At 42.2% G+C, this 14,048-nt stretch overlaps 1 protein-coding gene across 1 annotated transcript in view; it reads left to right on the top strand.

The window, feature by feature from the left end:
* Nucleotides 1–14,048, top strand: part of HSP90AA1 (heat shock protein 90 alpha family class A member 1) — a 105,230-nt gene that overhangs the window by 59,667 nt on the left and 31,515 nt on the right. Inside the window, 1 exon segment of the mRNA XM_029597964.1 lies at nucleotides 12,899–13,167. Within this exon segment, the coding sequence (XP_029453824.1) occupies nucleotides 12,899–13,167 (269 nt within the window).

Genomic DNA, 14,048 nt, shown 5'->3' with positions numbered 1-14,048 from the left:
CCTCTTGCATCCCTTCAGCATTTCCTTGTCTCCAGCAGATGGAGGTGCAAACCCTGCAGTCTTGCCCTGTTCTTGGGGTTTAGGCTATCCCCTTAAAAGTAACTAAGAGTGAACCAGCTATAAGTTGTGAATCAAGCAAGTTTAAAAAAAAAATAAATTCTGCAGAGTTCCCTATCCTCTCTGGTGGCATGTTATTGGAGCTGGGGTTGGTAACCCCGCGGGGCTCCAGGCAGGTAAGGAGTAGCGAAAGATTATTGGTGGCCCAGACTCTCTCTTACCTCATGCTGTTCCTGAGCATTGTGTTAAGTTAAAAAAAAAAATTCCAAACTTTTGAAAGATCTTCTTTCTTGGTCTGCTACAATCCAGGACCCCTCCCCATCAGAATTGCTGCATTTTTGAATAATTTCGCCTCATTTTTTGGGCCGTGGACGACTATTCCAGTCGCAGGCTCGGCGGCTCTCAAGGATCTTCAGGACCGCAAGCTAGAAGTACTGCTTAAATGCATTTTCCCTGTCCAGCAGATGGAGACAGACCAAAAACTGAAAGGGTATCCTATATCAGGACAGAGCCTACCCTGCAGCCCTTCAGTATTTGATTTTTTTGAGGTGTCTGCCCTGGGTGGCTGTGTGCAAGCCTGCACTGTGTACAGCAATTGCTGACGTCCAGAGAAGATCTTCTTCCAGATAGATTGGAGCAGGCGCAGCATTTGGAAGCTGCAGTGGCATATGGGGTGGATGCACTGTTTGACCTGCTCCGTACTTCCTCTCGCACCATGTCCTTCCTTTTGGGGAAGGGGGAGTCTCTTCCGAAGGGATGGGCTCCACCTTAACCAGGGTGGAACCAGACTGCTGGTGCTAACCTTTAAAAAGGAGAGAGCAGCTTTTAAACTAGAACAAAGGGGAAAGCAGACAGTCGCTCAGCAGCGCATGGTTCGGAGAGAGGTATCTTCAAAGGATACTAATGATGCATTAGAATAAGGGCATCCAGGGGGAGAGAGCAGGAGAAGGAAGGGCTGTCGGCCACCTCTCCCCGAGCGACCCGGCGGAGAAAAAGGACTTTCTTTTGTTGCCATCTGTGGCGGAACTTGCAGGTTCCTGTTGCCTAAAGAAGCCCTTGAAATTTTACATCTGCGGCAGAGAGGGACGCTGCCGCATATGTCACAGGGGGCGTGGCCACGGCTTTTAAATCGGTCTGTGGCGCGACGCCTAAGCCGCGCGCGTCAAAGGGGCGCGCGGCTTGGTCCGGCTTGGTCCGGGTGAGTTTGGGAGTTTGGCCAGGAAGTCTGTGACTTAAACTCTTATTCGTGGATGGGGAAGAAGAGAAAAGCAAGGACACTGACGTCAACACCAGTGCCCCAACAACGCACCGGCCCAATGGATCAGCATGTCGTAAGACAAAGGGTTGATCCTAATGAGGATGTGTCGGGGAGCTCATCGTTGGCTTCCCTAAGTCCTGGAGAAGGCCCTGTTTTACCACCGCAGCCAAGTAAGAGTCCATCCACTGAATTGGCAACTGAACTGGTAGGAATTCTTCCTTTAGAAGTAAGCTTGGTATCCCAAGCAGAAAATCAAGGGATTGAAAAATCTTTAAGTGTGTTAACTGTTGATCCTAAACCAGTTTTTACCCATAGCATTGTCATGGACTTGCCTCCAGACAATGTTACTTTATCTGATTTGTGGAAAGCAATTTCAAATTTGGATAATATTACCACCATGAATAGATCATTGTCAGCTGTGATAAGTGTAAATACAGAGAAAATTAATGAACAAGGGACAAAAGTTTTAAAGTGTGAAAAAGATATATTTGATTTAAAGGAGAAAATGCAACTTGTCCAGTCTTCAGAAAATACTTTTATGTGTGACAGTAAGTATTCACAAGGAACTTGAGCGCATGGAAAATTTTTTGAGATTAAAAAATCTAAGGTTAGTAAATTTTCCAATAACTCGTCTTTTGTCCCCTTTAGAAATGTTTAAAAAATTTTTGAGGGACGTATTGATGTATAAAGATGAAGAATTTCCTATTCTGTCTAAAATATATTATTTTAGAAATAAAAAGGAGAGGAATATTCCCAGTGGTGCTCAGGAGTCTCCTCCAAGTTTGGGGATATCAACCTTCTTGGAGGAGTCCCTGGATATAATTGAGAATAGGGCAACTCTTTTTATTTCCTTCATATCAGAACAGGACAAAGATAAACTATTCAAAAAGTTTTTTACAAATAAGGATGTCTCTTTTTGCGGATATAAGATCCAGATTTTTCCGGATGTTGCCAGAGCCACCCAAGCAAGGAGAAAAACTTTCCTAGCACTGAAACACAGTGTGGTGGCTCTGGGGGCAACTTTCTTTTTAAAATTTCCCTGTTTTTGTTATATAAATTATAAGGGGAAAAGATTTGGGTTTACAGATCCGGTTCATTTAGAGACATTCCTTTTGGATAAGTCAGTATCTGAAATTGAAAGGTTAGAGGTAAAGGGCCTTCAAGAAAATTAGATACTCCATCTCCATTTATTGTAAATTTTTTGTCTAATGGAAGTCCCAAGTAGGATAATAGGGACTATACTAGATGAATAATTTTGCCTTAAATATTTGGTGATATTCTCCCCCAATTATGTTGTATGTATGACGATAATGATTACTTATATTTGGATATGTAAAAGATTGCTTTAAACATTGCCATACATATTTGTAGAATTATTGCTTGATGTAACTATTAAAAGTTAATAAAGAATAAATTGAAAAAAAAAAAAAAATAAGGGCATCCTGACAGGGAGGTTCCAATAATTAGAAAAATAGTCCAAGTGCCTGTAACTAAAAACTCACCTGAGCTAAATTCTAACGTATCCCTATCAATTAAAAAGCAGAATAAAAATACAAACAAAAAACAAACTTTGAAATGTTTGTATGCTAATGCCAGAAGTCTAAGAAGTAAGATGGGAGAATTAGAATGTATAGCAGTAAATGATGACATAGACTTAATTGGCATCTCAGAGACATGGTGGAAAGAGGATAACCAATGGGACAGTGCTATACCGTGGTACAAATTATATCGCAGTGACAGAGGAGCACCCGGGAGGAGGTGTGGCACTTTATGTCCGGGATGGCATAGAGTCCAACAGGATAAACATCCTGCATGAGACTAAGTACAAAATTGAATCTTTATGGGTAGAAATCCCTTGTGTGTCGGGGAAGACTATAGTGATAGGGGTATACTACCATCCACCTGGTCAAGATGGTGAGACGGACAGTGAAATGCTAAGAGAAATTAGGGAAGCTAACCAAATTGGTAGTGCAGTAATGGGAGACTTCAATTACCTAATGCAAAAAATGTGGAAATCAAATCATTATAAACATTAGCCTAAGAAGGTGTCAGCAAGCCTGACGTTATATGTCTTTATGACAGACACTAACCGGTCTACTCAATCATTCACCTTCATCATTTTTTGCTTTAATATTCCAAAACTTATTTTTATGAAGTTTTTTCTTTTAATTAAAAATGTCCTCCATGGAATTCAAGTGCAGACTCTTATCAAACAACTGATTCAGATTGCCCTACACGGGCCGGTGTTTCGCTTATTCAGCTTCGTCAGGAGCACATCAAAAAGATGTTTAAGCAAGAGTCAGTTACCTAAAATAACCATATAATAATTATTTATATATATATATCAGAAAAGAGGAATAGTACTTATCTTAGTAGAAGCCGCCGTCCATTTCGGGGTCGTTACAACCGGTTTCACTCTGCCGGACGGAAGAACACTCAGGACGCCCGGTATCCACCAGCGGGTCGCCAAGATGCATACGAACCCCGCATCACGAGGTCGCAACAAATGAAAAATCCCTAATACTCAATTTGTCATCTCGGCAACTCTCTGCAACAGAATTAAAGTTGCTTGAACGAGGACTTTCATTTGCACCAACAAAATTGGGTGATAAATTTTCCTTACAAGTAGCTTTATTTCGGTTTGTCCGTACTTTGAAAATTAAAACTTTTTTCACTACACATCCTTCTTCTGTGGATTTATCTGTGCTTTCAAATCCTTCTTCTTGGAGTCCTCCTGGACCGGATGATCCTGCCATTAATGTCTTTTATCAACTTATTTCACAAGATATTTCATCTTTGGATTTTACTGCAGATGCCACTTTTCAAAACATATCTCGGTGTGAGCGTGATGCCCTTCATGATCTTCAGTCTGCATCCGATTTAATCATTAAGTCCGCCGATAAAGGCGGTAAAATTGTGCTTCAGAATCGATTGGATTATGAAAATGAAATTCGACGCCAATTAGATGATGTCCGGTTTTATATACATTTGGATGCAGATCCCACCAATGAGATTAAGAGTCTTATTACATCTGTCGTCAAAGCTGGCTTGAGGTCCGGTTTCTTGACTTCCAAAGAATCTAATTTTTTGATTAAACATCCCCGTGTACCAGTGTTTTATACGCTGCCAAAGATTCATAAAAATATTGACCACCCCCCCCGGACGACCAATTGTTTCAGGTTGTGATTCACTTATTGAACCCCTGTCGCGTTTTGTTGATCAATTTTTGGCACCGTTTGTTCCCCTAATGCCATCTTACATTAGGGATTCTTCAGATATGATCATGTTCTTGGAACATCTAGACATCGATACTACAGATTTGAAACTAGTGACATTAGATGTGGAAGCTCTCTATACTTCCATACCTCAAAACGAGGCAATAGAAATTGCAAATGATTTTTTTGATTTACGTCAGAGACCCCACCGCATTCCAAGCGATTTTTTGTCACAGCTGTTACAGATTGCTTTAAAGAAAAATTTTTTTGCTTTCAATCAAGAATTTTATTTACAGGTTTGTGGCACGGCCATGGGGGCATCTATGGCCCCAGATTTGGCAAATCTATACATGCATCATTTTGAGATTACTTGGCTCACCACCCACCCATTTATGCAACAACTAGTTACCTGGAAGCGCTACATTGACGTTTTTGTTCTTTGGAGAGGTGATGAGGAGACATTTCATTTATTCCTGGTTTGGTTAAATTCATGTAATTCTCATTTAAAGTTCACTGCTTCAATTGATCCACAAACCATTACATTTTTGGACATTCATATTACTTTGGTGGATGGAAAATTTGTCACTTCATTATACCGCAAACCTGTTTGTTCAAATACTTACCTTCACTATACAAGCGCTCACCCTAGGAATTTAAAGAGGAACTTGCCGGTAAGTCAATATATTCGTTTACGACGTCTATGTACATCGGCTGCAGAATTTGAAATGCAGTCTAAAATATTACATCAACGTTTTGCTGCAAGAGGTTATCCTCGGTCTTGTATCGGGAAGGCTTACCTTCGTGCAAAATACTCTAACCGTGATTATCTGTTCCTTCCACGTACAGTAGAAGAGTCTGAACGTCAGACTTGCATTTTACCTTATTCCTCAGCTGCTTCAAAAATTCGAGAGTCGATTTTGAAATATTGGCACGTTTTACAAGTGCACGATATTTTTCAGCTCCCACCACGTATCACTTTTTCTCGAGCTGCAAATCTGAGAAATCTGCTAATTAAATCTGACAGTTCCATGACGTCAGCTTCATCTAGTCATACCTCTGGATCACATCATCCATGCCATACCTGTTCTGTTTGTCAATCATCAATGTCTATTCAGGATGAATTAACATTACCCTCAGGATATAAAATATTTCTAAAACACAATACTACTTGTGATTCCTCGATGGTTGTTTACTTGATTCAATGTCCGTGTTTACTACTCTACATTGGGAAAACCAAGCGTCTTTTAAAGACTAGAATGATAGAACATCGTTCTAATATCAAGAACAATCGGGAAGATGAACCACTAGTTTTGCATTGTCAAGTCCAAAAACACATTTTTGCCGATTTACGTTTCTGTGCGATTGATCACATATCACCTCACTGGCGTGGGGGAGACAGACATCGTCTTTTGCTGCAAGCTGAACAGCGCTGAATATATAGAACAGCTGAACAGCGCTGGATATATAGACTTAATACTGTGCATCCACTTGGTTTAAATAATGAATTGGAACTGCATGCTTTCTTGGGGTGATTATCCTTTTTAAATGACTTTTCTCCTTGCTCAATTCATGATTTCTCAACCACACTTGATTTAGGTCTGTGACGTCAGAATTCAGGTGAATTTAAAGAGCTTTGAACCTCTGTTTCAGCTCCTCCAAATTCCTTTCTACAAGATGGTTGAGACGTGAGGTCCATTTTGAATGGTAGCCCTGCTTCTACTAAGATAAGTACTATTCCTCTTTTCTGATATATATATATAAATAATTATTATATGGTTATTTTAGGTAACTGACTCTTGCTTAAACATCTTTTTGATGTGCTCCTGACGAAGCTGAATAAGCGAAACACCGGCCCGTGTAGGGCAATCTGAATCAGTTGTTTGATAAGAGTCTGCACTTGAATTCCATGGAGGACATTTTTAATTAAAAGAAAAAACTTCATAAAAATAAGTTTTGGAATATTAAAGCATTAAAAAATGATGAAGGTGAATGATTGAGTAGACCGGTTAGTGTCTGTCATAAAGACATATAACGTCAGGCTTGCTGACACCTTCTTAGGCTAATGTTTATAATGATTTGATTTCCACACTTTTTGCATTAGATTACTTTTGTGGTTATCTACTGACTCCCAGTCTGTTTGTAGACTTCAATTACCCCAATATTGACTGGGTAAATGTATCATCGGGACACGCTAGAGAGATAACGTTCCTGGATGGAATAAATGATAGCTTTATGGAGCAATTGGTTCAGGAACAGATGAGAGAGGGAGCAATTTTAGATCTAATTCTCAGTGGAGCACAGGACTTGGTGAGAGAGGTAATGGTGGTGGGGCCGCTTGGCAATAGTGATCATATGATCAAATTTGATTTAATGACTGGAAGAGGAACAGTGTGCAAATCCAAGGCTCTCGTGCTAAACTTTCAAAAGGGAAACTTTGATAAAATGAGAAAAATTGTTAGAAAACAACTGAAAGGAGCAGCTACAAAAGTAAATAAAAAAAAATGTCCAAGAGGCGTGGTCATTGTTAAACACTATCCTAGAAGCACAGTCTAGATGTATTCCACACATTAAGAAAGGTGGAAAGAAGGCAAAACTCTTACCGGCATGGTTAAAAAGGGAGGTGAAAGAAGCTATTTTAGCCAAAAGATCTTCATTCAAAAACTGGAAGAAGGATCCAACAGAAGAAAATAGGATAAAGCATAAACGTTGGCAAGTTAATGTAAGACATTGAGACAGGCTAAGAGAATTTGAAAAGAAGTTGGCTGTAGAGGCAAACACTCAAGTAAAAACCTCTTTAAATATATCCAAAGCAGAAAGGCTGTGAGGGAGTCAGTTGGACCGTTAGATGATCGAGGGGTTAAAGGGGCACTTAGAGAAGATAAGGCCATCGCGGAAAGGTTAAATGATTTCTTTGCTTCGGTGTTTACTGAAGAGGATGTTGGGGAGGTACCCGTAATGGAGAAGGTTTTCATGGGTAATGAATCAGATGGACTGAATCAAATCCGGTGAACCTAGAAGATGTGGTAGGCCTGATTGACAAACTGAAGAGTAGTAAATCACCTGGACCCGATGGTATACACCCCAGAGTTCTGAAGGAACTAAAAAATGAAATTTCAGACCTGTTAGTAAAAATTTGTAACCTATCATTAAAATCATCCATTGTACCTGAAGACTGGAGGATAGCAAATGTAACCCCAATATTTAAAAAGGGCTCCAGGGGCGATCCGGGAAACTACAGACCGGTTAGCCTGACTTCACTGCCAGGAAAAATAGTGGAAAGTGTTCTAAACATCAAAATCACAGAACATATAGAAAGATATGGTTTAATGGAACAAAGTCAGCATGGCTTTACCCAGGGCAAGTCTTGCCTCACAAATCTTCACTTTTTTGAAGGAGTTAATAAACACGTGGATAAAGGTGAACCGGTAGATGTAGTGTACTTGGATTTTCAGAAAGCATTTGACAAAGTTCCTTATGAAAGGCTTCTAGGAAAAGTAAAAAGTCATGGGATAGGTGGCGATGTCATTTCATGGATTGCAAACTGGCTAAAAGACAGGAAACAGAGTAGGATTAAATGGACAATTTTCTCAGTGGAAGGGAGTGGACAGTGGAGTGCCTCAGGGATCTGTATTGGGATCCTTACTTTTCAATATATTTATAAATGATCTGGAAAGAGATACGAGTGAGAGAATCAAATTTGCAGATGACACAATTGTTCACAGTAGTTAAATCACAAGCAGATTGTGATAAATTGCAGGAAGACCATGTGAGACTGGAAAATTGGGCATCCAAATGGCAGATGAAATTTAATGTGGATAAGTGCAAGGTGATGCATATAGGGAAAAATAACCCATGCTATAATTACACAATGTTGGGTTCCACATTAGGTGCTACAACCCAAGAAAGATCTAGGTGTCATAGTGGATAACACATTGAAATCGTCGGTTCAGTGTGCTGCGGCAGTCAAAAAAGCAAACAATGTTGGGAATTATTAGAAAGGGAATGGTGAATAAAACTGAAAATGTCATAATGCCTCTGTATCGCTCCATGGTGAGACCCCCACCTTGAATACTGTGTAAAATTCTGGTCGCCGCATCTCAAAGATATAATTGCGATGGAGAAGGTACAGAGAAGGGCTACTAAAATAAGGGGAATGGAACAGCTCCCCTATGAGGAAAGACTAAAGAGGTTAGGACTTTTCAGCTTGGAGAAGAGACAGCTGAGGGGGGATATGATAGAGGTGTTTAAAATCATGAGAGGTCTAAAATGGGTACATGTGAATCTGTTATTTACTCTTTCGGATAGTAGAAAGACTAGGGGGCACTCCATGAAGTTAGCATGGGGTACATTTAAAACTAATCGGAGAAAGTTCTTTTTTACTCCACGCACAATTAAACTCTGGAATTTGTTGCCAGAGGATGTGGTTAGTGCAGTTAGTATAGCTGTGTTTAAAAAAGGATTGGATAAGTTCTTGGAGGAGAAGTCCATTATCTGCTATTAAGTTCACTTAGAGAATAGCCACTGCCATTAGCAATGGTAACATGGAATAGACTTAGTTTTTAGGTACTTGCCAGGTTCTTATGGCCTGGATTGGCCACTGCTGGAAACAGGATGCTGGGCTTGATGGACCCTTGGTCTGACCCAGTATGGCATTTTCTTATGTTCTTATGTTAGTTGGTGTCCGCAAGACTGCTTTTGTGGCTTTCACAACTGGTCAGCGGATGTTTCATCCAAGGCTCAGCTTGGTGCTAGTCCATTTAAAGGTGGCTTTTTGTTAAGAGAGGATTTGGAGCAGTTAAAGTCCCTGAGTTACCAGAGGACAGACTAGAGACCCTCCAGAGGGTTCCCATCATCCTGCTCTCTTTTTTGGGGACAGCGGAGGTTTCAGCAGAACAGGCAACAAGCAGCTATACAGCACCAACCAGTGGCCAGGAACCAAACCTGGTTCTCGTCCTTTCGGGGACGCAGAAATGCCTGAGAGGGTGGTTCTTCATCCTTTCACCTCAAAGACTACACAATGAGATGGGGCGGGCCTATCCCTCAGGTAGGGGGTTGCCTGTCCCGAATTTTTTTTTTTTTTTTTTTAAGGCATGGGCCAGAATTCCTTCCGATCAGTGGGTGCTAAGCATAATAGAACAAGGTTATGCTTTTGGAATTTGCTTTGTTTCTCAATCTTAATATCTCCATGCAGTCCACAGGTCAAATTGCAGATTATTCGTCAGACATCTTTTGGCTCTAGGAGTGGTAAAGCCGGTCCCTCCAGAACACTGGAGGACGGGAAGGTACTCCATTTACTTTGTAGTTCCAAAGAAAAAGGGGTCCTTCTGGCCAATTTTGGACCTCAAAAAGATACACATGGCTCTCAAGGTGCCACGTTTTCACATGGAGTCTCTGCGTTCAGAGATTGTGGCAGTGTGCAAGGGAGAATTCCTGGCCTCTCTGGATCTGATGGAGGCATACTTGCCCATTCCCATTCGTGAGGCTCATCAGAAGTTCCTTCGCTTTATGGTCCTGGGAAATCATTACCAATTCTGCACTCTGTTGCAGTCCCTCGGATGGGTAATCAATCAGGTCAAGAGCAACCCGGTTCCCTCTCGGACGTTGTAATTTCTAGGAGCCAAGTTCGACACTTCTTCAAAGTTTTTTTTTTTGTTTTTCCTTCCAACGGATCGAAGGGACAAGTTTGTCGCTTGTTGGTTCTTCCACTGCCCAAGGCCTGGGACTACCTTAAAGTTCTCAGTTCAATGGCATCCACGATGGAGGTGGTTCCTTGGGCATTTGCTCATATGAGACTGTTACGAGCATTACTTTCCCGGTGGGATCCCAGTCGGAGAATTTCCAATGTGGTGGCTTTTCCCGCTCAACCTGTGTCAAGGAGTGGATCTGGAAGTCCCGCACTGGACGGTGGTGACCACAGATGCCAGCCTCTCCAGCTGAGGAGCTGTCTGCCAGCATCTTTCAGTACAGGGCAGTTGGTCCCTGGAGGAGTCCAGATGGTCTATCAATCGCCTGGAGAGCACAGCAGTTCGCTTGGCCTTGTAGAACTTTCTTCCCCCACTTACGCCATCAGGCGGCTCGCGTCCTTTCAGACAATGCGACTGTGGCCTATCTCAACCATCAAGGAGGAACCAGAAGTCGAGCAGTAGCTGATGAAGCGGAGCTGCTCATGGCTTGGGTGGAGAGGAATCTAGCCATGCTAGCGGCATCTCACGTTGCCGGGAAGGACAAGATACAAGCGGACTTCCTCAGTCGAAGGTGCATAGATCACGGAGAGTGGGGAACTCTCGGACAGAGCAATAGAACTTGTTTCTTGCAGATGGGGGGGGGGGGAACTCCCCACATGCACTTGATAGCAACGCAGAACAAAGCCAAAGCCCTTTGCTTCTTCAGTCACAGTAGCTAGTTCTTCCCTGGCCAACTTCAGTTCTCCTGTACATGTTTTCTCCTTGGCCTCTGGTGGGCAAAGTGCTTCGCAGGATAGAGGTCCACCCAGGGAGGGTAATCCTAGTGGATCCTGACGTCCATGGTTTGTGGATCTTGTCAATCTGACCGTGGATGGCCTGCTACAACTCTGGCATCTTCCACAACTTCTCCATCAAGGGCCTATATATTTCGACCAGGCAGCTCGCTTGTCTAGTGGCTTGGCTTTTGAAAGGAGGAGATTGAGGAAGAAAGGCTGTTCTAAGGAGGTCATCACTACATTGCTACAAGCCAGGAAAACGTCTACTTCTCTCTCATACATTAGGGTATGGAGAGTTTGAGATGTGGTGTCGATTCTTCCCAGACACGTACGATTGCTCAGATGTTAAGCTTTTTGCAAAATGGATTAGCCAAGGGCTTGTCCTTTAACCCCCAGGTACAGGTGGTGGCCCTAGGCACTCTGGTAGCTCAGTGGCCTGTCATCCAGATGTGGTGCATTTTCTCAGAGGAGTGATGCATTTGAAGCCCCCTGTCCTTCCAGTATGTCAGTCATGTAGTCTTAATTTTGGTTCTTCGACTGTTTTGTGTGATCCACTGTTTGAACCGCTTAAAGCGGTAATATTGAAGGATCTCACCTTGAAAACTGTCTTTGGTGGCTATACACTCAGCTCGCCGTATATGTGAGTTGCAGGCCCTTTCCTGTAGGGAACCTTTTTTGAGGATCTCTGTCTGGTTTCTCTTTGAACGCTTCCATCCTTTTTGCCTAAAGTGGTCACCTCTTTTCATTTAAGTCAGTCAGGTGAGCTTCCGGCCTTTTTATAATTTGTCAATTGATGTACAGCACGCACGAGATCTGCATCTGCTTGATGTTTGGCATTCCTTGTTGTGTTACCTGGAAGTCACAAATTCTTTCAGACTCTCAGATCATTTGTTTGTCCTATGGAATGGTCCCAGGAAGGATCACAAGGCGTCTAAGACGACGATTGCACGATGGTTGTGAGAAGCCATTTCGTCTGCATACATTTTGTAAAGGAAGACCTGTTCCTGGGGGACTGAAGGCCCATTCTATTAGCTCTCAAGCAGCTTCATGAGCTGAATGCCAGTTGGTATCGCCTCAGGAGATTTGGAGAGCTGCTACTTGGAAGACACTCCACACCTTTGCTCGCCACTATCGCTTGGACGTTCAGGCGCCTGGAGATTTTGGCAGTGGCATACTGCACGCGGGACTCGCAAGGTCCCACCTAGTTTAGGGAAGCTTTGGTACATCCCATAGTCTGGACTGATCCAGGTACATACAGGGAAAAGAGAACTGGTTCTTGCATGATGATTTTCGTTCTGTAGTACCACGGATCAGTCCAGACGCCCGCCCAGAGATTAGGAGTGGGCAACAGATCTTTAAAGTCTGCACACGCATATTCAGGTTGATATTTCAGCATACTAAAAAAGCCACGGTTACATGTTTATATGTTAAAGTTCTTGCTTGATTCATTGTTTTATTCTGCTTTGATACTCTATATACTGAAGGGATGCAGGAGGTTCACCAGCTTAACTATGGGTGCCTTTCAAGCTTTTCTCTGTCTCCACCTGCTGGAAGGGGAGGTATGATCCGTGGTACTACAGGAACAAAAATAATCAGGTAAGAACCAATTTTCTTATCTAGCTCTACTTATGGAGGAAGATCCTTGGGGGGGGGGGGGGCACGCATCTTTTGTCAGGATTGGTGAGTAACTTGCAGGGTTGCAGGAAAAAGGGGCAGGCTGCAATTCTCCCATAAAAGCATAAGGCTCTTTAAGATTAACAGGTTCTTAGAACTTCCAATAGCTCCTCTTTAAGCTTGAACTGTTCTTAACCTAAATGTCTAACTTTGAAATGCATAAGGCATGTGTCTTAGTGTAACTTTTTAAAATCCTGAGCAGCAAAAGATTAGTGTCTAATTTCTGTGTCCTAGGTGAAACTAAAGAGCAGGTAGCACATTCTGCATTTGTGGAACAGCTTCGGAAACATGGGTTGGAGGTAATCTATATGATTGAACCCATTGATGAATATTGTGTGCAGCAGCTGAAAGAATTTGAAGGCAAAACATTAGTGTCTGTAACTAAAGAAGGGTTAGAGCTTCCTGAGGATGAAGAGGAGAAGAAAAAACAAGAGGAGAAAAAAGCCAAGTTTGAAAATCTCTGCAAGATAATGAAGGACATATTGGAAAAGAAAGTTGAGAAGGTATTGTACATTTTTTTCTTATTCAGCATGCTGCCATGCAATCTAATTGCTTTTTGTAAACACCACTTATTTATCATCAATTTCTGCCCTTTTCTCGGAATAGCTGAAGCAGTTCATTTCATATAAAATAGCCATCTGTGATGTTAAATTTCTTATATGGAAAGTTCTCTTCCTACCGTGTTTCTCCAATAATAAACTCTACCCTAAAATAAGCCCTAGCTTGATTTTCAGGATTTTTGGAGTAGGGCTTGAAATATAAGCAGACAGAGGGTTGTAAAAAAAAAAACAAAACCCACACAAAACCCCCAACCCTCCAAATGTAATATATTGCAAACCCCCCCCCCCCCCCAAAAAAAACTTGCCAAAACTCCCTGGTGGTCCGGGGGGGGGTCCCAGGAGCGCTGATTGCCTGTCCCATGCAAAGGGCCATCGGCTCCATTTTGCTTGCTGGCAGCCGATGGCCTGAGGGCGGGAGAGTGCTCCTGGGACCCCTGCTGGACCACCAGGGAGTTTCGGCAAGTGTTTGGGTTTTTTGTTTGTTTTTTTTTTTTTTTGGGGGGGTGGGGTCGGGAGGATAGGGGGTTGCAATAAATTACATTCCCTGTACGTACCCAGATCAGTCCAGACTGTGGGTTATGTCCCCTGTCCAGCAGATGGCATCAGAGCAAAAACTGAAAGAGTACCCTCTCTTAAGCTGATGCGCCTTCTGTATCCCTTCAGTATTTTCTCTGACTCCAGCAGATTGAGGGTCTCACCTACAGTTCTCCCTTCTGTTTGAGAAATTTGGCTTTCTTATTTTCATTTTTTTTTTCTTTTTCTTTGGATGGATCACCTTTTTAAAAAAAAAAAAATAAAAAAAAAAAAATTTGAGACCGTTATTA

The sequence above is a fragment of the Rhinatrema bivittatum genome, chromosome 4 (genome assembly GCF_901001135.1).
Source record: "Rhinatrema bivittatum chromosome 4, aRhiBiv1.1, whole genome shotgun sequence".
Taxonomy (NCBI): Eukaryota; Metazoa; Chordata; class Amphibia; order Gymnophiona; family Rhinatrematidae; genus Rhinatrema; species Rhinatrema bivittatum.
This window is presented reverse-complemented; position numbering and strand designations above follow the sequence as displayed.